General features: G+C 40.9%; 1 protein-coding gene across 2 annotated transcripts; it reads right to left on the bottom strand.

Moving 5' to 3' along the window:
• Window positions 1–8,122: 8,122 nt before the first annotated feature.
• On the bottom strand, window positions 8,123–21,942 carry LOC131237854 (protein trichome birefringence-like 2). 2 transcript variants are annotated; one of them, XM_058235871.1, is made up of 5 exons: window positions 20,755–21,933; window positions 19,420–19,612; window positions 18,730–18,920; window positions 17,057–17,215; window positions 8,123–8,796 (listed from the first exon to the last, which is right to left on the bottom strand). In XM_058235871.1, exons 1-5 carry the CDS (start codon window positions 21,789–21,791, stop codon window positions 8,490–8,492), a joined length of 1,887 nt encoding a protein of 628 aa, XP_058091854.1. In that variant the 5' UTR covers window positions 21,792–21,933; the 3' UTR covers window positions 8,123–8,489. The 2 variants fall into 2 exon arrangements, with proteins under 2 accessions (XP_058091854.1, XP_058091855.1); XM_058235872.1 differs by lacking the exon at window positions 17,057–17,215 and having other exon boundaries at window positions 20,755–21,942.
• Between the last annotated feature and the right edge of the window lie 1,390 nt (window positions 21,943–23,332).

The following is a 23,332-nucleotide window of genomic DNA, read 5'->3' as shown; positions in this document are numbered from 1 at the left end:
TAGAAAAGGAGGTTTTCGGGTCGGGGTCGGGTTTAGTGGTCCGGAGGACCATTGAATTAGGTGGTCTCTCCCTATCCTGCTGAAAACGGTGGGCCCCACGGAGATGGCTTTTAAGCCAAGTATCTCCCTGGTGAAGAAATCCTAACCCTTCAATCCGTGTCCAAGAATGATGGTCGGGTGAAAGGGCCAGCAGGATAGGATTGTCAATGAGCTGAGTTAGCGCGGGCTTCGGGCTTGGGCTCGGGTTTGGGCCTTAGGACTAGGCCCACGCCCTAAAATGCAAACCCGTTTATTAAACGGGCTGGGCTCGGGTTTGGTCTGTTAATGGGGTGGTTGACCCAAAGCAAGTTGCACCCTATTAGATTAATTATGAAATGCTCACATTCAACCAATTGCATGATAATTTAATATCCATCCAGTGGATAACTTCCAACCCGTCATATATGTGAGAAATCCACCCCATCCAATAGGTTGGCCCCACCGTGAAGATCTCCTTGTGCAAAAATAATCTCCATTGATTAATCCAGTGGGCCACACCATAGAAGAAGATGTATAGACGCTAATAAATAACAAAATACAAATGTGGTCTACCTGATAAATGGATGTGGCTGAATTTTACATAAGGCGATCATCATAGTGGGAAAAATTATTGGTTAGGTTGGATTTCACAAGCACTTAATAGGATGGAAGTTATCCAAAGGGTGGATGGTAACTTATCATCCAACCGGTTGGAGGTGAGCAGTCCATGTGTTGTATATTTAATAAGGAAGGTCCCGGGTCCAATTAGTTGAACCATGATTTAGAATCACCTTGTGCAAAAAATCAGCCCTATCCGCTCATCACATGGACTGCACCATTTTAAAAAAACAATTTCTGACCATTGATAAATAACAAAATACAAGTGTGGTCCACTCGATGAGCGGATGTGGCTAATCATTGCGAAAGGTGATTCTCATGGTGTGTGTAAAAACTATTGGATGAGTCGGATACCAAGCATGCTTATGCAAGATTGAAACTTGGAGGCTATTTGCCTGATGGACAGAAACTTATGGTCCAGCTAGTTGTACTTGAGACCTTTATTTGGTGCTAATAAAATTAACTAGACCCGATTAAAAAAATATATCATTGGATATACCCTGCCCCGATTAAGTCCAAGACCAGACCCAATTTTGAACCGGGTCCATGGGCCATGAAAAATGAAAACAGTTTCCTCCCTTGATTTACATTTCTCTTTGCTATGGCCCACCAGAATTTTAGATCAAGGTGAAAATTTATCACACGAGGTTTCATGGGATTCCGCATCACATGGACCGTTCAAATTAGACACCCATGACACGTGTGCAAAGGTGCGCTTGCACACGTGCGAGCGTAGGTGAGCATGACTCATATATATATATATATATATATATAGAGAGAGAGAGAGAGAGAGAGAGAGAGAGAGAGAGAGAGAGAGAGAGAGAGAGAGAGAGAGATAGAGAGAGAGAGAGCATTGTGTCATCTACAAACATACCCCACACTTTCTATTATACAAATTGGAATTATTTTATACTCTGGTGGAGTGTAGTAGTTGATACACAGGCGCAATAAATTATACACATGTGTCACACATAAACTCAAATAAAACAACTAAAGTTGGCTTGGAGTTGATTTGGTTCAGACCCAGATTTTGAACTGGTGGGGCCAGGCTTGTTGGCCCTACTTAATTTAAAATATTGATTTTGCTTTGCTTAAGCTTAGTTCATTAGTAACTTAGTTTAAAACTTGGTGACTCAGGCCCACTCATCCAACTTAATCATTGAGACAAATCTCATTGAGATTTTCAAAATCTTGAGATATTTTCATAAAATATTCATCTTCAAAAATATTATATAATGATATTTTCAATATCTTGATTATTTTGAATTTATCATGATTTAATCACGAAATTATCATGTGATGTGTGTATGAGAACCTTACCATGCATGTAGTTGCATTTGGACTTATCATCATTCACATCACCTATCTCAACCGTCCATTAGATCTAAGCGAAACCACAATAATCAAATGGTCCTAAACATTTGTGAGGGAACCTACCTTTAATTAACAATCTTACCCATCAATTTCTACAACCCACTAATTGGATGGTTTGGATCATTTAATCTGTTGGACGTAGGCCAGTGGGGCCCACTGGTGAGCAATCACTAGTGGGTGGGTCCCACCTGTTTAGGCTTTCTCCAGCCTTTTCCATTCGGTTGAGATTTCAAATTCAACTTTGAATTTGAAATATGATAAGATATAGGGATTTGACGGGATAATATGGTTTCATCGATCTCTCCCTCCTTTCCTATAAAAAGGGATGCGCTCTATCTCGCATGGAATCATACAATAAACTGAGAGTATATAAAGAGATACAGTGTGCACTATAGTCTGTTCATTTTAGCTTGTTCTTGGGACGATCTGATCCATAGATCGCAATTCGGGGCCACTTATACCGTAGGATCAGAGGTGTGAATAGATCCATCTGCTCCAGTAGTAGATAGGCGAGCCATTGGATCGTCAATCTTCTGCTTTGTAAAGGTTCCAAAACTCGTGTAGACCATCAGATCTTGAGGGCTCACCTTCCACACTTCCCTACACAATTAGTATAATTTTTTCAAGGCCAAATATGAAGAATGGATTGGATGATCAAATGCAAACAAGTCCAAATGCAACCATGGGTTCATTTATAATAAATACTTTTTGATATTTTATTTTCAGCGAAATTCACCCAATAACAATACAAGAAAACCATCAAAATCGAAAGATCTCTTAAGAAACTCTCGTATCTAGAAATTTCCAAGATGACTCATCTGGGTCAAAGATATTAGTTGGTAATCGACTGGACTCGACTCCACTTAGATGAGTGGGAAATCTATGATCACTAAGCATTGATCGAGAAACATACTTTAGACAAGCCATCATTACATAATCATGTTTTTTGAACATATCTAATATTTAGTAAGTGGACATTTTCTTGCTATAGTTAAGACTGTTGGTTCTTTTCTTTATCAATCTAGATTGGTGGATACTCGCATGACACGTGGACGTGTATCAACCATCAAACTAGCCAGAGTATCAAAGTTTTCCTCATCCCCTAAGTAAAATGTCAATGTGACATTATATTCCATGAGAAAACGTGGAAGTGATGGGTCCTTGTTTGCTTCCTTTAAAGAAAGCGCAGCCCATATGAAAAAAGAAGACATGAGTGGATAGTCTAACTGTTCTAGTTGGGTGCATTTCTGATAAGGAGGTCACTGCTCACCTTTCAGGAACCAATCCATACTTCGGTAGTGTACCGCCCTTTTGTACACATGCATACAACAATTATACACTTGGCTGCCGATCCAAGCCGTCCGATGGTGACAACATGGAACCTGATCAAAAACCCAAAATCCAATTAGTGGACAATTTAACTTATTTTCATTCTAGTCATCCACTTAAAGTCCATTAATCATATTTTCAGTGTCGAATTCGAATGTTTTTCGGGTTGTGACCAATCCGACTACAACGCGTCGCCTTGGACGGTTCGGATTGAGTTACGTGAACACTTTACCTACGGTACTTTTGTGCATGTACATAGATCATCATGCTTCCTATTGCATAGAATCCACTGGCCTTTGACGAAGAAAGAGAGAAAATCTAGGCCTTTCTTTTAAAGATCAGACCATAAACGCCCACTTTAGGCATGTAGCCATATAGTTGGTGCCACGGTTGCTTGATTGTTTATGATGGGATAGGCTCGGCTCTTCTTGAGCCATCAGCTTAATTTCAGCTTGGTTCGGCTGGGCTCAGATTCGCGGTTCGGCTTGAATTGATTTTGCCAGGTGTCCATAACAAGCATTTAAGATGATCTAGCCTATCACAACCGATAATTAAAAAATGATAGAATTTTTTTTTTTTTTAATTGATTCAATAAGGTGATGTAGAACTCGTAAATCTGAAAAAATATATATATATATATATATATATATATATATATATATATATATATATAAAATTTTATATTATAGTCGAATCCTTCATCACATGATTCAATGAAATATAAGAATACGGTTCAAAGTATGAGTCGAATCCTTCATCACATGATTCAATGAAATATAAATATACGGTTCAAAGTACGAGTCGAATCCTTCATCACATGATTCAATGAAATATTATAGATCTATGTGGGATTGGTACATCTATCAATCAAGTGAATCTCACCTCTATGGGTCAATAAAAGCAAAGCGACAGTAGTTTTCGAGCGAATGCATCTAGATACTTAAAGATTTGTGTACCATAATAATGCATAGGGCTGTCAATGGGTTAGGCTTGGGTAGGTCTCAGTCCGAATTTTGAACTATTTCGAGCCGGGTTGTCTGGCTGGTCACATTCAAAATTCCAAATTTTTAGGCTTGAGCCCAGCCCATTGACACCCCTAATAATAGGGCCCCTATAAGAAGAAGAGATAATTTATCCCATTCACATCCAATGGTATAGAGGCCAATTGGACATAAATCAACCTTAATCAATGGTTTGGGTTGGTGGGCTAGGCCTATAGTTTGGCCCAAGCCCAAGTCCCGAAAATTGATAAAATCATTATTTTCTACTTGAATGTTTTCAACTCATCGTCAATCAAGTGGGCCAAACACATATTTTATTATTATTATTATTTTTTTTTTTTAGGCCGAACACATATACACATGAGTCGGGTTAGGCTAAAATGACTTGAGCCCGAGCCCAACTAAAAATCGGCTGAGTCATAGCCTGGAGATTAGCTAGTAGGTCCAAGCACAACTCAAAGCCAGGTCAAGATCATCCGGCCCATTGCCACCCTTATTATGGATGGAACCGTACTGTGGGGCCCACCCACTAGAGGTCCAGCTGGGTGAGAAAAGGGAGCCAAGGTGTGTTGTGGAGAAGCAATTAGTGGAGAATTAGGAAGGTTTGAAGGTTAGAAAAGTTGTAGATAAGCATTAGTTAGTGGATCCAATGGCAATGATACACAAAAAAAAAGTCACCCATATAAAGTCATCTGCCCTTCTTTTCACTTCTACATTCAATTGACCAAAATGCCCTCTGAGTGCCCAAGCAATTCCCGAAAGCCCACCTATTTTTGGAAAACTAGTTTATTTTCTCGCGTGATTGGGAAATTACCAAATTGCCCTCTGATGATCTTTCGACAGCCGCCGGGATTTTTCAGCCGGCGGTTGACTAATTGATCCGGCCGTGGTCGGAGTCTTCTCTTTTCACAGCACTCAATTAGCGCACGTGTTTTTTTAATTAAATCCAAAGTTCAAGGGTAATATGGTCATTTTCCTATAGCCATGCAGGGCAGGGGCCCTTCCGTTCGTACCAATGTGGGGCCCACGTGATACGTGTATGAAATCCACCCCGTCCATCAGATGCATCAGCGCATATTACCGCCATTCCACAAAAATCAGGTTGATTCGAGAATCAGGTAGGACACAACATGGGGTTCAAGTTGGGAGGGAACACCCAACCTTGTTTTGTGAAGTGGGCCCACTATGTTGTGTATATGGAATCTACGCTGTTCTGACCCTTCATCTGGCCTAGATGAACGGTCAGTCCAAAACTCAGGTTGTTTTTCGATTCTGGTAGGCCAATGTGTAAACCCATGGTGGGTGTCCTCTCTCACATTGTTCCCTACGTGGTTGCCCATATGATCGTCAGATCAGGCTGATTTTTGGTATATTTTAGTAATATGAAGTGACGTGTCTGATGGACGGTTTGGATGGCATGAATACATCATGTGCATCTCTACATCAAATCCCATATATTTCAAAATAATCATACACTTGATAGAGTTTCTCTTTTTTATACCAATTTACAAAGGATGTGTTTGGATGCCTACCATTTTTCATTTCTCATTAAATCTTCAGGAGACTGACATTCTCAGGAAAGGATTATTATTTTTTAAAATGAGGTCAGCGAGGTGGGATTGAAAATCAGAACCGTTCATCAAACTCAGCATTACAGAAAGCATTCTACTAAAATTCCAAGCCTATTGGACACTTAAATGGGCCACAATCATAAGCTCAAGTCCAACAATGGTTCACTTCCAACAGATGCCTACTCAGGAGAAAAATGCATTAAAACTCATTCTCAGTGGCATCCAAACACACCCATACTTTCTTTTCTTCTTCTTCTTCTTCTGTTTTTTTAAAAAATAAAAAATAAAAATTCCAACTTAATTTTATTTTCTATGCTTTGATTTGAAATATAAAAGCATGACTTAGTAATTAGTTGGAAACATAAGGGTATTTTAGTAATTTCCCATCACCCACTTTTCCCTCCACTCATTATTTATACCAACAATCAGATTCAAACTTCTTCCCTTGCTTTCATCAAATCCCATTGGATATCAATCTACCTTTTACATTCTCTTCCCCTCTCAGAGAAATGGAAGATGCTTGGGAAGAATCCATCCATGGGTCTTGAGGCAGAAAGCACTGAATTTGGAGTGATGGGAGGGTGCCAAATATCCACTCCAAGTTCATCTGTTTATCTATGCTTAGTTAGCCATTAGCTATCACTAATTTCTTATCGAAGATCGCCTACTACCGCTATATTTAGTGGAGCTTTTGGCTAATGCATAGCAAACCGGCAAGTCACATTATGGCATTTGGGGACCCGCTTTTGGGTCTATCTAGTATCCGTTTTTTTGGCTTGGTTAGTACCTCTTTTTTCAAGTTAATAATTCGGTAAGTGGGTCGTTTGAATTGATTAGTTTGATGTAATAAAACCCGAGTTGCTGATCGTAGAGCCTCTCTTTTGTTCCATATGTTGTAAGCCATTTTCTACTCAGTTTCCATAATGTTTCTTTTGCATGTTCTCTCTCTCTCTCTCTCTCTCTCTCTCTCTCTCTCTCTCTCTCTCTCTAACATTTCACTAATGTTTCAATGCTAGTTTTAAAACCTGAAACATGCCTCAATTCAATGTTCAACCGGGTTGCGTTGATTAGGTCGGGTTTTAGTTGACTCACCAGTAGGTTGCACAGTGACTCGGATTGAAATTTTGCCAAGTCGAGTTGGCTCGGTGGAGTTTTGAGTCGACTCAGTAGTATATGCAGACCATGTTTACCATTTCAGAGAGAGAGAGAGAGAGAGACCCATTCCTTGGGTATTAATACAAAAGAGGCTAGAGACACCCATTCCTCGGGTATTAATACAAAAGAGGTGAAGATATGAAAATCATAGCTCAGTCATATTACCTTTTCCCTCTCTCATTCTTGTCAAAAGACTAAGGGTCTGCTTGGGTGCCACTTAAAAAAATGAGTTCATCTCATTTTAGTTAGTTGTAATTATGTATGAGAGATCATGACTGCTGGTTATCAAGATTGTTTGTAATCCTTACCAAAAACAAATATAATCTCTAATACATAATTGCAATTAACAAAAATGAGTTGAGCCCATTTTTAAGTGGCAACCAAACAGGCCGAGAGAGAGAGAGAGAGAGAGAGAGAGAGAGAGAACATAATGCACACCATGGATAAAAACATTTGGATTGAAAACTGCAAATGTTTCCAAACGGATATGTACTGTTCTGCAACGAAATCTATACCAAAAAGTGAAGCCTGGAATGGAATGAGCCGATCCCTTTAATGAACCCCCTTTTGGGGGTGATGGGTGGGAAGGGCGAGCAAGCGAGAAATAGACCAATTCACATTAGGGAATGCAAAAGCCCAACGAGGCAGACCGTAGATTGCAGGGTCTTAGCCCACGAGATTATTCACTCCATAAAGAATGCGACGGCAATGCATTCCGATACAAACTTATATTATCTTAAAGCAGCACATTCCAATGCAAACGCAAGAAATTGTAATGCATCCTTGGTACCTTTCCAATACAAACACAAGTCATTGTAATGCATCCTTGGTACATTTCCAATACAAACACAAGGCATTGTAATGCATCCTTGATCACCTTCCAATACAACCACAAGGCATTGTAATGCATCCTTGATACATTTCCACTACAAACACAAGGCATTGGAATGAATCCTTGATGAATTGTTCCCATCCATGTAAATTTCTAATGGAATTCGAGGTCATTTTATCAGAATTCAACGATCCATATCATACCAAGTTGATAACATCAGAGAATGAATCCAAGCTGCAATAGTATACATTCAAACACAATCTGTTCAAACAAGATTTCAGAATTTTTGTGCACCAACAATAGCAAAAATGCCCGCCCATGTTGATATTTACTGTATAGAACTTCTTGCATACACTGAAGAAATCTGTCACATTTCCAGTCTACTTACAGTGGAAAAAGACTGAAAAAAAAATAATTCTTAACATTGTCAATCTCTGATAGAACTTGCCATTGACATTTGCCATTGACATTTCCTAACACAAGATTAATCAATAAAAGAACTTCAGCACCCATGTTGTAATTTTTCACGAATAATCCTGTTTATCACACCATAATGTGCACTTGGTTCCGTATTCCGTCCCTCCATGATCCTCAGCTGTCCATCACCAAAGAAGCGTATAGCAATTCATTCCATGTATCAGGCACTCCCGGCAAACACCAGTGGCTGCAGTCCTGAGACTGCCGGTCCGTTTTATATTCCTTGCGGTATATCGACGGGTGCCCATCTTTTCTGTAATCAGTAAGCCTACTGATGTTCAGATACACTACTGGAGTTTTCATCCGTTGCAACACGTGCTCAAGTGCTCTCATCTTTGAAGGGTAACTTCCCACGTAGGATTCGTTGAAAATCGGCTCTGTTTCATTGTGACATTGCCCGCCGGAATTCCACTGGCCTCCACTGCACCCAAACCAAATGCTTCAGATTTTTGGGCTCAACGAGCTATTTCTTTCACGTATCGGTTATATGGCAAATATCCAAGTTATCAGGTACTCTTATCTCTTCACACATGCCACACATGTAGAGCATCCAGGCTGTTTACCTGCTGGGTCTTGCCATTGATGGACCATGACCTTAAAATCACACCAACCAGGTGATCCTAACCACCAATTGGAGGACTTCTGACACTGGAAGTGAAAGGCTTCAAAAATGTCCAATTGGCAGCTACGATCATGCAAATGACTGTGATCTTTTGAGTTATAGACCAACCGCACATCGAACCAATAAATAAATGGTTCAGATCTTTTTCATATTCAACACATGCATTGAGATTGTGGGCTTTGATAATTAAGATACGAGTAGACTATTTAACAAAGGGATGCTCCAATGCTCTCAGAACACTGAAAAAATATAGTGCTCCTAGTTGCATCAGGTAACTTTGACAGTCCAATAGATCAATCTACACTGTCCATTTAGTCTAGAACACATTTCAAGGGCCACCATGCAAAAATAAGACTGATCGAGGGATCAAATCCATCCCAGATCTGGCCTTATTTTCGTGGCTGTCCTTTCTCCAACTCATGGCTGGGATGGTTAGGATTACCTAACAGAAGCCAATATTTAGAATCATAAGTAATCTATGATGGGAGCTATCAAATAGACTGTAAGAATTGTTGGTTAGACCTTATTCTGTATAAATGATCTAGACCATCCATATTAGAGGCCATTGATCAAATGGTTAAGATCACCAGAGTGGTGTGATATTTGCATGGTAGCCCATGCAATGTCTGCTGGACCTAATGGATAGACTAGATCAATCTAATGGATTTTTTATGTGTCCCAGTGCAACTAGGAGCACTATAACTTATGGTGCTTGGAGAGCACTGTAGCATCTCTCTTTAAGAAAATAGCATACCCCAATGTTAGTTTGCCATGCATGACAGACATGCATGCCAATCCAGAGCATCAATCATTGTGGCCATCATTGTCAATAGAGCATATCAAGAAAATTACAATGACCACACAATCCTAATAGTTGGATCAGTTGTGATAGAACAAAGGCCATGAGGAAAATGGTCGATGTTCCAAATTCAATAGGCAACATTAGATGGTCATGACCATACCATCAGGTCAGTGCCATTTTTAGGCTTGATGGTGTGGTTCATAGTCAGAAAATGTGCTACAGAAAGCAGGAGGAGATTCCGGTGAGGGAGTGGGGAAGCATCTATTTCAAACTCTTCCAGGTCTGAAGTGTGAGTCGGAAGAACAAGAAGGAGCAACTAGCAAACCGGATTTGATACACAATATATTATGTTGTGGCAAAAGCACATAGGAATCTAGCCTATAAAACTGTAATTAACATATCTACTATTCATTAGAAGAGACTTGCTAAACCCACATGCACGTACAATAATGTTAATGCACACGGCAGCACGTGCTTAGTGTGGCTAACAGGTCCAATATCCAAGCCATGTCTATGTTCTCTCCCAGAAATTAATCTGGTCCATTAAGCAAGTGGGCCACAATGTCAGAAACATTTGGACAGCGATATAACTTCAACCAAGCCATAATTTATTTTGTAAACTGTGGCCCATCTGATGATTGAACCGACCTAATTCTTCGGTGAAAGCATCTAAGTAGTGGTATGCCTCTAATGAATGGATTAGATCTCATGCCAGTGTGCCATGTTGACGCATGCGGTGGCATGTGCATTAGTATTATTGCACATGCATTTGGGCTTAGCAATACTCTCATTAGAATACTATAATCATGATACTAACGATTTTTTTGGAAGTCATGGAAATAGCATAATACAATTCTCTGTTAGTGGTTGGAACATGTGTAGTACTGAAAGTGGATGAACTAGACAAAGGATGGTCGTTGACATGATGAAGTACCTTTCTGTCATTCAAAAATATATATACGACTGAAGTTAGACCATTGCGGCAAGTTATTTGATACTCTAGAAGCATATGACGCTTCATATGCAGGCACTCAGAAATTTTACATGTGGCATACATTAAATCAAATTAAACCAGCTAATATGTGGAACCCACCGTTGCTAAGACGGAGTCCCAAAAGCAGATTGTTAAACATTACTAACCTCTGAGTCATGGACAGTTGAATGTTGAAATACGACCATTTAACTGTCCGATACATGTCCACCAATCCTATAATAAGCTAATTAGATCATCTTGATTTTTGGTTCATGATGCATCCGATCTAGTACCATATTTTGGACAGTTCAATTTAAATTTCTCGAATGCTGCGTTTGCAGTTTCTAAGTAATTTCTAAGTGCCTGTGTATCATCCATCACACTCTACTAATGTATCAAAGTTTCCCTCAACCATTTCATTCACAAGAAAGAGAGAGAGATTGGATGATAAATCAACGGGAATCGCAGCCTGTTTGGGTAGGGGACCCCAGCATTAATCCAATCTTGGCAGGTCTAGTGCTCTCATGTCAGATTCATATGGGTGGAGTTCTTTACCCTGCTCAATCACAATTTTTTACCCTTTTAAGTGTTTTCAAAGCTCAAAAATTATGATTAACATAGAAAATGCAGCTCTGCTGCTATGAATCTGTTGCAGAGGGCAAGGGGCCCATGGGATCTCCTAACAAAATGGGCTGCTAATTGAGGAGGATTTGGGTACTTTGTGTATTGATATCAGTAAGTGAGGTCATAGGTTTGGTGGCGTATCACTTCTTTCTTTTTTTCTTTTCTTTTTTGCTGAGTCAAGAATTGGGCGAGATGTGAATAAAGGAAAAGGCCATTGGCACTTCTTGGGCACCATTGAGCATTGATATATGTGCATGCAATGTCTGAAAATGAATTGGGTCATGGAATTGTAGGAGGTCTGGATCAAATCAATTACAAAATCAGAACAAAAAGCACTAGAATTATCAGAAACAATCTCAGAACAAATATATAAGAAAGAATACTAATGTCCTAGATTGGAAGATGCTGGCCACCAATCTTGGGTCCGTTTCAGTTGATTTTGGACTCGATGTCCAACCAGGTCGGGTCAGCTCAAAGACTTGACTCAACCCGACTCGATATTTAGTAATTAAATTAATACGAATATTTGAGTACATAAAGATATTTGATACATTATGAGTATAAAAATTGATATGTGTGGTTACAAAAGAAGAAAATGGCATGTCAGTAGAAGCACTTAGCTCTTGAAGTTGAGGTCGTGGATTCAAAACTCATTGTCTGCCCTTTAATTTTTATTCTAAAAAGCAATCACCCAGTGAGTTACTCGGCTCAAGTCATGCCAAGTTTCGTCAAGTAGAACGAGTCAGTGGGCCAACCCAACGAATCCAGCCGAGGCATAACCGAGTTGTGCTCGCCGTAGCCTTTCTCTAGAAGTTCAATCCCAACACTTGAGATAAATTCTGCAAATCCAATGGAGAGTCAAGAGAATTCCATCTTCCCCAAGACCATGGAGTACAGGTCGAGTAGTGAACCAAGGCTTCGACAACCTTGAGGGGAAAAAGTTATGAGCTTGGGAATTCCATCTTCTCCAAGACCATGGAGTACAGGTCAAGTAGTGAACCAAGGCTTCAGCAACCTTGAGAGGCAAAGGTTAATAGCTTGGGAATTCCATCTTCCCCAAGACCATGGAATACACATCGAGTGGTGAGCCAAGGCTTCGACAACCTTGAGGGGTAGAGGAATTCACTTGTTCTTCACCCTACTCACTTAACCATACAAGGCAAGATCCTTCTTCAACAAGAAGTGCAATTTCGATCAAAGGAGTAAAAATTAGAGTCGGGCATCGAGTTGAGTCGGACCGAGTTAGGGCTGATCCGACTCGATCCGGTATTGAAATAGGCCTGACCCGAACTCAACCCGACTCGGTACAGAGTCCAGCATGCCTGACCTGATCCGAGTCCGAGTTTGGCCTGGACTAATCCGAACCGACTAATCCGAACCGAGTCCGACCCAGTCAAAAGTACCGAGTCGAGTCGAGTTGGCACCGAGTCAGATCAAGAGATGAGGGAGGGAGGGAGTGGAGAGGAGAGAGAGAGAGAGAGAGAGAGAGAGAGAGAGAGAGGAGGGTGGTGATGGTGGTGGGTGGAGGCTGGGCTTGGAAGAGGATGAGGGAGGGAGAGAGAGTTTGGGATCGTATCGGGTCGGGGTCGGGTGTGGCAGGTAGGGTTAGAGATACTTAGAAATCAGGGTTTTTTTTTTTAAATTATTATTATTATTATATATACCCGAGTCAAGTCGAGTCTGACCGGATCTAGTTTTGGGTCGAGTTACTGGGTAACTCGGGCTCGACTCGGTTTGAGTTCGGATTGGGCGAAGCCTACTCGGTTCATATCAACTCACCCATTCGGTTCAGGTTGAGTCGGGTCTGAATGAGTTGGACAAGTCGAGTCAGCTGAGTCGAGTCATCTCGTACCCAACTCTAGCCATAATCACAAGAATTAGAAGATCAAAGCCTCATCCAAACCACAAGAAGACAAGCGAGCAATCAACTCATCACATCCCCAAGCCTCCCTCGTCTTTCCTTCTTCTCTATTCAAATTATTTCTTCGTTTCTTTTCTTTTACCCATGGGGTGCAAGTCGACCGTTTGTAGAAATTCAATTGGTGGAATTTCCTTCTACTCAAGTAGTGACCTTATCTTTACAGGTGGAGTAGGACACTTTACCCCTTCCTATTCCATAACCGTGCCCAGAAGAGTGGTTCAGAAACCTAGTTGGAGTCAGCTCCTCAAAATATAGGAGACTACTCTCTTGGGTTTTGAAAAGCCAACGAGGATTCTAGCCATCCTTGAACTATACAAAGAAATGGGTTAGCGGAGACTCCCACATTGACCTCATAGGCTCTACCATAACCAGTGGACCTTTGTTGCTACATTGACAATGGGGTAAATTACAATTTGGTTATTTACACTTTCTTAGACTGGTAACTGCAATTTGTTCCGATAGTGCATCCAAACGCTATACAACCAGCCAAGCCATGCTTTATGGGACAGAATGTTGGGCAGTTAAGGAACAACATGTCCATAGGTTGAGTGTAGCTGAAATGAGGATGTTGATAATGTAGTGGCATTTTCACACCAGGCTCGAGTGGGGTAGCCCGTGGGATGCAGGGACACATTCGGGGTGGGTGACCCATGTGATTTGGGGCCCATGGGGGAGGTATCGTGTTCGAGACTCCTCATCGGGGGTGATTAATGCAGGGGCATTTCACACCCGGCTCAAGTGGGGGAGCCCGGGGGATGCGGGGACACACTCGAGGTGGGCGGCCCATGTGATTTGGGGCTCACGAGCCCACGAGGGGGATTCGGCCAAGGTCCTAACCCATGAGATGTGGGGCTTTGGCTATGAGATAAATTGATTAATTCGCCATACTCTAACAGTTCGAGCTATTAAAGCCAGTGGTTAATTGTCCTACATCAGTTGAGATGGATGAGTGGCAAGATGGGAGAAAGTAGACTTATATGGTTTGGTCATTAGCTCATATGCAATGGAGACCATGAACTATGCCAATTAAGAGTGAGTTTATACATACAAGTTGAAGGCTCTAAAAGGGCAAGGCAAAGGCCCAAAAAGACATAGGTGGAGATAGTAAGAAAGACATGATGACCTATGGTCTAATTGAAATTATGGCCCTGTATACAGTGGAGCGGCGGAAAAGGATTCATGTAGCTGACCCCAATTAGTTGGGTAAGGCTTAGATGATGATGATTATGAGTGCATCCAAATGCTCTGAAAGGTATTCCCCCATGTCATACTGAATTCATCTCAAACTTGGTACATTAGAATAGATTGGATATTGACACATTTTTTTTTTGAGAGATAATAGAAACTTTCATTAAAAGAGGAAAAGGGAGCAACCAGCCCGCTGAGATAGCGGGTCAGTTAGCTTTGTACAAAAGAACATTACAATCTTTTAGGGGAATAACAATAGAAGCCCATTCGAAAATATAGAACTGAACCCTTTGCAAAATGGTCTCCCCCCTTTAGACTCCCCTCTAAAACATCTCCCATTTCTCTCTTCCCACACCGCCCACCAAATAGCTGCAATAGATAATCTCCAGATAATAGATTTCTGATTAGAAAAGGAAACCCCATGCCAGGCCATAAGCAACTGACCCGTCGATTTGGGGAGGGCCCACGAGAGATTAAACCAGGAAAGAATGCAAGACCAAATGTGGCCTATGAGAGGGCAGTGAATAAACAAGTGATTAACTGACTCTTCTTCCGCCATGCAGCACAGACAAATGTTGGGTAGAATCATACCCTTTTTCCTCAGATTGTCTACCGTCAACACTTTTCCTTTACCTACCAACCACGCAAAGACTGCAATCTTCGGAGGAATCTTGTATTTCCACAGCTTATCAGTCCACACTTCTTCCATCGACTGAGACTTCCTGGCACAAAAACTATAGGCTGATTTAACCGAGAAGAGGCTCGATTTATCTTGGCTCCACACCAATTTGTCGATGTCTTCCTGGATGGGAATAACTTTACTAATACATTCCAAGAGGCCCGCGTATTCCGAAATCTCCCAATCTTGGAGATTCCTTCTTACGGGGGGATTCCACACAACCTCATTTCCATGAAAATCATAACTATCGGCCACCGAAATGAATTTATTGGTAGCAAGACGATAAATGTTTGGGAAAGCACATTTAAGGGGTTGATCCCCCACCCACACATCTTCCCAAAACTGAACTTTGTTCCCTTTGCCGATGGAGTACCGAATGCCTTGTTGAATCTCCTTCTTCATGCCTAGAATATCTTTCCAAAGGGCAGAGGCCCTATACACTGAGTTGTCTCTCGTCCACCACCCGCCTGAAGAGTGGCCATATTTACTCTTAATCAGACGGTTCCAAAGAGTATCTGGTTCATTACCAAGCCTCCACGTCCATTTCCCTAGGAGAGCAAGGTTAATGCTTCTAAGATCCCTCACACCAGCGCCGCCCTTATGCACATTTTGACACACCGTCTTCCAATTCATCAAATGAAATTTCTTCCTATCTTCCTTGCCATGCTAAAGGAAGTCCCATCTGAGTTTTTCGAGCTTGTCCAAGATCGCATTCGAGCATTTGAATAAAGACATGAAATATAGGGGCAAGTTAGAAATGACCGCCTTGATCATAGTAAGACGCCCTCCCAAGGATAAATACCGGCATTTCCATCTTGCTAGGAAATGTTCAAATCTATTAATAACTTTGTCCCACAACGATTTAGGAGGCTTTCCTACGCATAACGGAAGGCCAACAAAGGTAGACGGGAGGTTACCGGTTGAGCAGCCGAAAGAACTAGCGAATAGAGCAGTCTCAACATCTTTCATGTTAACCCCGAACATTTTAGAATTAGAAAGATTGACTTTGAGACCTGATACCGCTTCGAAACACCAGATGACCGTACGCATATTGCTGATTTTAGACTGCTTAGCTTCACAAAAGAGGAGGGTATCATCCGCAAATTGAACGTGAGATATTGGGGCGTCCATCCCTCTGATAGCGCACCCTCCAATGATATCCATTTCCTGGCCTCTTTTGGCCTCTTTTCAGCATACGAGAAAGGGCCTCCCCGACGATAAGGAAAAGGAAGGGGGATAGAGGATCCCCTTGCCGCAGTCCCCTAGAGCTCCCAAAAAACCCTTTTGGGGATCCGTTGAGAATGACCGAGAACATGGTGGAACTGACACACTCCTTGATCCAAAGACACCATTTAACCCCAAAACCCATCCACTGAAGCATATACTGAAGAAATTCCCAATCAACATGGTCATAAGCCTTTTCAAGATCAAGTTTACAAAGCAAAAAATTTGGACCCCGATTTATGAATGGAATGAAGACACTCATTTGCAATCAATGCACTATCCATAATCTATCTGCTTGCAATAAACGCACTTTGGTTCTCCGAAATAATGTTCTCCATAACCTTTCTCAACCTAGTAGCTAGAACTTTGGCCAAAATCTTGTACGGGCCACCCAGCAAACTAATTGGCCTGAAGTTTTTTAAAGAGACAGCACCTTGAATTTTAGGAATGAGAGTGATGAAGGTAGCCCCGAGCGCCTTGGATAATCTGCCTCTCTCATGAAATTCGCTAAAAAAATCCATGAGACACACATTGAGTACTACAATTCTATACTTACACGTATGAGTACGGCAATTCTATACTACACTGTAAGTTTACATTCATGAACTAGATCAAGAAAGAAGGATGAATTCATAATCGGGGTGTTACCTGAAATGGGTGAGGGAATATCCTCTGAAGAAAACCCGTGTTTTGTGGGCATCGATGTTCTTGTCAATCCATCTGCCCCATGTGGTGAGAGCCTTCTCGTAAGCTTCAATGACATTGAGCATTGGGTGCACGTAATTACCTTCTTGATAATAATCTTTTCTGTCAATTCCACAAAAGACAAAAAGATTTTATTTTATTTTTTAAAAAAAAGGACCCACAAATTTAGGAATTGTTACAAGTTACAAGAGATTTGCTAGCTTGCACACCTCCCCAGATGGACATATGCAGGACATCCAGTCCATGTATCAGGTGGGACCCACCAGTAAATCATTTGGCCAAAAAGGAAGCCGGTAACTAATGATCTAGCCCAACAACCAGTTCAGTATCCCAGCTGGTTGTGTCACTCTCCTCGGTGTAGGCCGGTATCTATGTGACAAATATTGCCAAGATATTGAAAATATCTCAATACTATTGTGAAAAATGCACTAAACTATATTATCACGTGAACAAAATATCAGCAGATTTAAAAATATTGCATTTTTTATTGCGATATTAACCTGAAAAATAGTTAAAACCTTAATTTCGTTACATAAAAATGCTTACATTTTAAAATTATTTATTAATTTACAATAAATATCTTTAAAGATTTTTTATTTTCAGCAAGATTTCCCTGATAATATTCTGAGAAAAATCTCAACATTTGAAAATCTTGAGAGAAATTTCTGGGCGGAGAAATTGGCAACAACGAGATTTGTCACTATGCCCAGGATTGAGTCTTACCTCAGACATCTGGTGAATGCCATAGTTTCAAAACTCGAACTCACTCAAACCCCATCCAGTTCAAAACCATAAGTCACCCGTCTCAGCCAAGTCAGGACTCGGGGCTGATTCACCCCCGATTTGGCAAGTCATGGCTCGATTCGAGATTTGGACAAGGCAGTCTGAGTTGCCGAGTCTTTTTAACCATAGCGAATGCCCTACCAAAATAACAATGCAGCTGAGATATGTACGACCCTGCACAATGTGAAAGAAACTTGCATGTGCTCAAAAGATGGATGGTATGAAAAGCTTGTGAACTTTGTTACACCATCCAGGGTTTCCATACATGTCTGGCCTACTAATACCTGAACATTTTTGGCCAGATGGTCTACACATGGGCACCACATGAGACACGGCTCTGATGTCCTATTCTGGCACACATGTCCATTTGTAGAGGTACTTTTGGACTAGAAAGTCTAATTTATGAATATAGGTCATTATTTGAAAACGTTTTAGTCGCCGGACCTGCCGTCTTCGTTCAAAACATTCAACAAACCTTCAGGTGCAGAACAAGGGAACCAACATGACATGTATGCATGGCATCCAAGCTATGCATTAGGTGGGCCCCACCATGTAGATGAGGCCGTACCACTCATCAAGCGGGCCGTAAACAGACAAAAAACAATAAGGCAGTTCAAAAGAAGTGGCGAACGATCCACACATCTGGCCTGTGAATGAGTGGCGGGCCTGATCCAATCATCCATAGTGGATTTTTAAGCCATGTCTGGTAATCTACACTGTGGGGCCCCCCTACTGTACGGCTCTAATCACATGAATGACTGGATGTACAGCTGCGAGTGGGCTTCCCAATACAAAAGAAGCATTGTTTCAAGTAGCAGGACCAAGTTACTGACCCTTTGGAGGTTTTCTCGTGAGTCCACCAATGGCCAGTATTGAAAACTAAAACATCAGCTTCCCGATACACTGGAGTTGTTTCGTCCATCAGATCCAATCTTAAAGTCTCCTCTTCTCCCTTTTGGCCATTAACGGATGATGGCCTCACCAGAAAAGGAGATCTAACAAAATCTATAGAACAGTTGTAGTCCTACAACACAGCCCATGAAAAAACCAGTACTTAGAAAAGGAAGGATAGACTACCACATGCATTTCCACCATTCTAAAATGGTTATGACTTATTCACCATACACATGGCATTCACGGTACGTTGGTGCAGACTGCCGAGATCATTAGGCCTCTTGTGGAACGCGGATGAAGCATTGCCTAAAAATTGCACCTTGGGTGACCCTATCCATCCAATCGGTGGCCTCAAATGGATGATTAAAAGGAAGATGGTCAGTGGGCAAAATTCAATGGCTAATATCGGATAGTTGAAATCATAAAATCAGAAAGATTCTCATGATATGCTGCACCCACAAAGGATTATGGGATCCAGGAATTGGATGGTCTAGAATGACTTATATGTTTGCCATGCATATGGTGGATGTGTCACCAACATGAAACAGTGGAAAATGCCTTTAAAAATGTAGTCTTAATAAAGAAACTTTTGATGTGTTTATCAGTTAATTTCCCAATACAGAACTTACCTCGTATCTGAAACTGTAATAGCCTTTTGTTTTGAATTCTTTTCTTCCAGATATCTCATGAACATTTTTTTTGTTTGCGACGCTGTGGCGAAGAATACACACCAGCGACTCCCACATATTCCTATTCAATGAATCTCCCACAAAAAGAAGCCTTTTGCCTCTCAACCTCTCCAAAAAATCAGACGCATTCAAGCTGCACAGAGAGAGAGAAGAAGAAGAAGAAGAAGAAGAAAAGAAAATTAATTCAGCCTGACATTGAAGAAATTATTAAATCAGAGAAACAAATCAAATGGAAACGAATATGAATTCATAATGTTAATATAACAAATCAATTTTCTAAAGCCATTTGCAAACTCAATTACTTGGTTCCAAACCTGAGCTGCCCAGTTTATTCTTTGTGAATTTCTGCCGAGTTGAATTGCAAGTTATGGGAATAAAAGAAATTAGCAAAAGTATGGCTACACCAGCTGCACTCAAAATGAGGTATCGACCCCCCAAATTGTAATTAAGATTGTCCAAAGTCCGAGTTTAAAACACATGGAATTTCAATATTGGTTCGGTCAGCATTACGAATAAGAGCAATGCCACCCCAACTTTGGATTGGATTATTGCAATTCAGTTCTATTGAGCATCCAAACACATTGTAAGGAAGAGCATTGAAATGCAAGGTGGCAGCTCTTTGGACCAAATAATACAAATAAATGGGTATTCCTCAGCCATCCCAAGACTCCACAGAATTTCAATGCGTTTATCTTTAATAACTTCTGTTTAGAAAAACTCAAGGAGTGCTCTTCCATCAAAACACAACTAGTGTGGTTGTGTTATTCTGTATTTTACAGAAACTTTGTTGTTGTTGTGATTGTTGTTGTTGTTGTTGTTCCTACACTATTTTAATACATGCCATAAACTAAACTATTTCCGCTGATTTATATTCAATAACTCAATAAGCATTCCACAGCTATTTTGATCACTTGGCTCACAGTCTTTTCAAGAGCAGAGAAAAATATTTTGGAATTTTTACCCGTAAGTAGAATTCCCAAAAATCATAAAATGAGGCTCTTTCCATTGTATTGGAAAGAAAATCTCCTTCGCATCCACATGAGTATCATTTATGATTCTCTTTGGAAATTCTTTAAGAGTAGAAATCCCAAGAACTGCAACTTAATTTCCTCACAACCCAAGCTCAACACAGTTCCGTATTGTCATAAACACGACTGTTTTTCTTCAGCAATTGCAATTCACAAGAACATTGTAAATTGCATTTCAGTACTAGTCGGGTGTTCTTCAGAGATTTCCACATTCTGGAAATTGGAAAAAAAAAAACTGCAAAATTACCTTGGGATGTTGCACTCGTTCGGCTGCCACCTCCATTTTAGAAAATCATCATCTGGCCTTCCATTTCCATGGCAGTCAAAATCCTTATCGATATGAGGACAAGAACCAGCAGGATAATACGGTTTTCCTTCATCTCTTACCCATCTCCCAATGAAAATATTACACTTTCCAGAAACATCTCCAACTGTTTTTGCAGAAGGGAAACCATTGTAAGACCTTGCAATTTTCTCCTTCTCTTTCTCAGATGGATCCCCTTGATGGGTTTTTCTCTCAGAGGTTGAATTTTTATCATTCTCAGACACACCACTTTCATGGGGTTTCTCAGAAATACTTGGTACTCCATTAGAAAAGCTTGAATTTTTTGCTTCTCCCTGCACTGCTTCATGGATTCTTTCATTGATAGAGAAATTCCCTCTGCGAATCTTCTCTCTAACCCCCTCTCCTTCTCCAGAATTCAAAAGGTACAGATTTTTATCATTCCCAGAAGAATTTCCTTCATGGGTTTTTCCTATCACCCTTTCTTCTCTACTAAAAGAACTTCCTTTTTCAACATCTTCTGAGAAATTTCCACCATTTTTAGCCTTCTCCGACAGATTCCCTACATGGATTTTTTCTATCACCCTATCTTCTTTATTAAAAGTGCTTCCTTTGTCAAAATTTTCTGAGGAATTATCTTCATGGGACTTCTCCATACCCTCCTCTCCTCCACCAAAACTCAAAAAGCTAGAATTTTTATCCTCATTTCCCAAATTCCCTTCATGGGTTTTTTCCACAATTCCCCCTTCTTTCTTCCTCTTCGAAAACTCCAAAGAATCTGAAGAAGAATTTGCAGAAATCACAGCAGCTTGCTGTGGAAAAAACCATGGGAATGGAGAGGAAGTACCAGAAGTCACATTCAAGAAGGAGATTTTGAATGGGTTATTCATCAAGACTAGTGTAAAAACAAGGAGAGAAGCTAAAACACCGACGCCAAAACCAGAAATCACCCTCCGTTTTGAAGAAAACTGCTCTGGAATTGCAATCTTTCTCAAATCCATGGCTGAAATTTTCCAAAAAAAAAAAAGACAGATTGCCCAGATGAAAGAAGAGGAAGATGGAAATTTCAAGAAGAAAATTGAGTTTTTTTCGGAGTTTCCAATGCCAGAAATGAAAAGATGAGTGTTGGGATTCGGGAAAAACAAACACAGACAGAGCGGTGAAAGCAGAGGTGGAGGGGGCGAGTGTGAAATTACAGAAATACCCATTGTTTGAAATGACGGAGATAACGGATTTTTACAGTCACCGTTATGATCTGTTTTGGGAATATGAAATACACACCCACTAATTTAAATCTAAGCCACCCATTCTCCTCATATTTCCTACCGATTTTTATGGTATCAAAACTTTTGATATGGTTGTACCCACTCTAGATGGAACCTATACAAAAATATATATCATATGAGAAGATAAAGACCGTTAAATTGGTGAAAAACAAATGGACGGTTAAGAAAGAAAATATAGAAGTGGTCCACCATCATTTGAGATAAGGAAATCTTCCAAATTTATGTAATGGTGACTCCATCATTTTAACGGCTTGGATCAGTGGACCATGCCCCCGTTTGTACAAATGGTGTGTCTGCCGCGGATTGTTGTATGATACTGGCAGTGTTGTCATGGGCCAGGCCTGCAGTTGGTCTTGGCCCGGATTTTGAACTCCGTCGGTCACATTCTGATTCTGTGAGCCGGAGCCCGGCCCATTGATACCCCACGGGCTATTTTTTACTGTGGACACCACCTTTTACCTACCTTTAGGGACCGTTTGGCCGGGTGATTTGGAAGGGATTGAATGGCATTAGAGTGGATGGCATGGATTTCTAGGTAATGATGGTATTGTCAGTGGATTGTCTTGAGATCCATGAGATTGCTATATCCAGTCTGTTTGGCACGCCCGGCCAATCTTGTGATTAAACCTTCCCATCCCTTCCAATCCCACAAACCAAACACGTCCCCGGCGAATTTGAATGGATTACGGTGGATTGGATGGGATTTAAAGGTAATGATGGTGTTGTTAGTGGATTCTCTTAAGATCCATGGGATTGGGATCAGATCACCGACTCTGGTTAGCACGCCAGGCCAATCCTAAGATTTAACTTCCAATTCCTTCCAAAACCATCTAATCCCTTCCAATTCGACCGGCCAAATAAGCCCCTAACCAGCCTCGACAGGCCACAAACATAGATAACTAAGCGGACAACCTGTTTGAGATGAAAATAACCCTCCTTTTCACCAGCTTCTTACTTGAACTTGAGGGGCCGAGGAGTATTTTCATCCATACATGCCTTAAAAATTGTCTTTCATTGTCAAAGTTTCCCGCCGGCTAGAAAAATAATTACCCTAAAAGAAAGCGTCTACCTTACTAATTATTTCCCCTACTTTTTCTGGTTTGAAGGTGTGCTCCAGTGGTACTGAGGAGATGTGGGGTCCACGTAGTGTATGTATCACATCCAATCCGTCCATAGGATGCTTTCCCTCATTTTAATTTTAGGTCCTGAAAATATATTCGATCAAAATCTCTAGTGGGCCATAGCACATTCAACAG

Source organism: Magnolia sinica, chromosome 2, assembly GCF_029962835.1.
Source record: "Magnolia sinica isolate HGM2019 chromosome 2, MsV1, whole genome shotgun sequence".
Lineage (NCBI taxonomy): Eukaryota > Viridiplantae > Streptophyta > Magnoliopsida > Magnoliales > Magnoliaceae > Magnolia > Magnolia sinica.
The sequence above is the reverse complement of the archived record's forward strand: the minus strand, read 5'-3'. Positions and strand labels throughout refer to the sequence as shown.

What these genes read in the sequence shown, in the direction of transcription:
- LOC131237854 (XM_058235871.1), bottom strand. Translation starts at nt 21,791, where the DNA reads ATGGATTTGAGAAAGATTGCAATTCCAGAGCAGTTTTCTTCAAAACGG. An exon ending in CACGAGAAAACCTCCAAAGG is followed by an intron (nt 17,216 to 18,729) that starts GTCAGTAACTTG and finishes TGGAATTGACAG; the next exon opens with AAAAGATTATTATCAAGAAG. An exon ending in TATTCCCTCACCCATTTCAG is followed by an intron (nt 8,797 to 17,056) that starts GTAACACCCCGA and finishes GTTTGGGTGCAG; the next exon opens with TGGAGGCCAGTGGAATTCCG.